A 473-nucleotide genomic window follows, 5' to 3' on the forward strand; every position below is an offset into this window, starting at 1 on the left:
CTTTTGTAGGGCCTCTTCTACTGCTGAAGGTGTACATAGATAAGCAAAGGGTACTCCTGCTGCTGCTGCTTCTTCTTTATATCGCTGCAGCTGCTGCTCTGCTTTTGCTGCTGCTGCTGCCAGCAGATGCTTCTTGACCCTAACCTCTACCTGGGTATGAGAGGGGGGGGGCCCCCTGGGGGCCCCCACCTTTTGTTTTTTTTTTGTTGAGCCGAAGTCAGAGGAGGCCCCGCCTTGCTTCCCCCGCTTCTTGCTGCGATCACGCGCCATTGCTGCTGCTGCTGCTGCTGCTGCTGCTGCTGCTGCTGGAGGTGGTGGGGGTGGTGCTGCTGCTGCTGCTGCAGCACCCGATGCTGCTGATACTCCTGTTGATGATTATCCTGCTGCTGCTGCTGCTGCTGCTGCTGTTTCTGCTGCAGCTGCTGCTTCTTTTGCTGCTGTTGCTACTCCTGCTGTTATTGCCGTCCCCGCTA

General features: G+C 57.1%; 1 protein-coding gene across 1 annotated transcript in view; it reads right to left on the minus strand.

Moving 5' to 3' along the window:
• EMH_0009070 (uncharacterized protein) overlaps nt 1-270 on the minus strand; it is a gene marked incomplete at both ends in the record, with an annotated part of 10,484 nt that extends 10,214 nt beyond the window's left edge. Inside the window, 1 exon segment of the mRNA XM_013498548.1 lies at nt 190-270. Within this exon segment, the coding sequence (XP_013354002.1) occupies nt 190-270 (81 nt within the window).
• Nucleotides 271-473: the final 203 nt, after the last annotated feature.

The sequence above is a fragment of the Eimeria mitis genome, genomic scaffold (genome assembly GCF_000499745.2).
Source record: "Eimeria mitis Houghton genomic scaffold, Emh_scaff351, whole genome shotgun sequence".
NCBI classification, from domain to species: domain Eukaryota; phylum Apicomplexa; class Conoidasida; order Eucoccidiorida; family Eimeriidae; genus Eimeria; species Eimeria mitis.